The 1160-nt window shown below is 37.8% G+C and overlaps 1 protein-coding gene across 2 annotated transcripts in view; it reads right to left on the bottom strand.

The window, feature by feature from the left end:
- Nucleotides 1-169: 169 nt before the first annotated feature.
- LOC119586200 (bursicon-like) overlaps nucleotides 170-1160 on the bottom strand; it is an 8050-nt gene continuing 7059 nt past the window's right edge. For both annotated transcript variants that reach the window (XM_037934901.1, XM_037934902.1), the window contains exon 4: nucleotides 170-1072. In XM_037934901.1, the coding sequence (XP_037790829.1) occupies nucleotides 941-1072 (132 nt within the window). In that variant the 3' untranslated portion in view covers nucleotides 170-940. The remainder of the gene's footprint in view (nucleotides 1073-1160) is intronic.

Raw genomic sequence — 1160 nt, 5'->3', positions numbered from 1 at the left:
CGTTTAATGATAAGTTCTCTTTAGTAGAGATAATATTAAAAACATTTAAGGGTAAGCATCAGCAAATACTATCCTTCATAATTTCATATTCATCTATAAACAACTCTGAGTCTTTTATCTAATACGCTATGTATTCACTCCCCAACATAATGGATAATAAAAACCTCTGTGTAAATTATATTATATTCTGTGACTACCGATCAACATTGCATAGAAAAAGGATACACATAAATATATTTATACATAACACTCATTTCATACTAAAAGACAACAATCTATATCATGTTCTGCTCTTCAATGTTCACAGTGATTAGTGATAAAACACATTAACAGACAGCTAAGGTCTATTGGGCAAATTACTTAACCATTGATTATCATTTCTCTTGGGCAGCTGTCACTATTTCGTCAACAGCAAAATGTTCCGGATTACGAGCAATGCACTACAGACAAACACAACCTCTGTTAATTCACAGTTGTTGGAAAATCATTTTAATAAATCATATCGCACTCTTTCACTGGTCTAAGTCGAAAGATTTATTCACTGTTTCACCACTGGGGGGGGGGGGGAACTTCACAATTTCACTAATACTGTATCATGTCCTTTGATGTAAAGAGAATCATCCCAAAGCAAACTTATGTGTTATGTATTTCAAAGGCACTGAAGTACACTCTTAAAAGCAAATTCTGAGAGAGCGAGTAGTGTTCCATCCTGGTGTTGTGTCGTATGATTTCCACACTGTAAATCGGAGTAATACACACCGGCAAAGGGGAAGTAAAAACACTCATTGGATTATTAATTTACAGAAAACGTGTCCTTCCTTTCTTGATCACATGCTTATATAAGTCTTTTAAAAGAGAACAACGAAAGTAAAAACAAGGTTCTATGTCCTTCGAGATCACAGGTCGGCAACGGGGAGAGTTTTAAAGGGCGTGGTGGTCATTACTTCAGGAATGGGACGTTTTCCATGGGCGAATCCTCGATGAAGTTGGCGATCTCCTGCGCCAGGACCGTGCCTTCCTCCACGTCGGTGCAGGGTCGGCACATGCAGTCAATGGGCGCTCGTGTGAGAATCTGCGAACGGAGGTTTTTGTGTATGATTTATATATGATACACCAACTTTTGTAACATACATGGGCGAAGTACAATAAAATATGGCTAG

Source organism: Penaeus monodon, chromosome 21 (assembly GCF_015228065.2).
Source record: "Penaeus monodon isolate SGIC_2016 chromosome 21, NSTDA_Pmon_1, whole genome shotgun sequence".
Taxonomy (NCBI): Eukaryota; Metazoa; Arthropoda; class Malacostraca; order Decapoda; family Penaeidae; genus Penaeus; species Penaeus monodon.
This window is presented reverse-complemented; position numbering and strand designations above follow the sequence as displayed.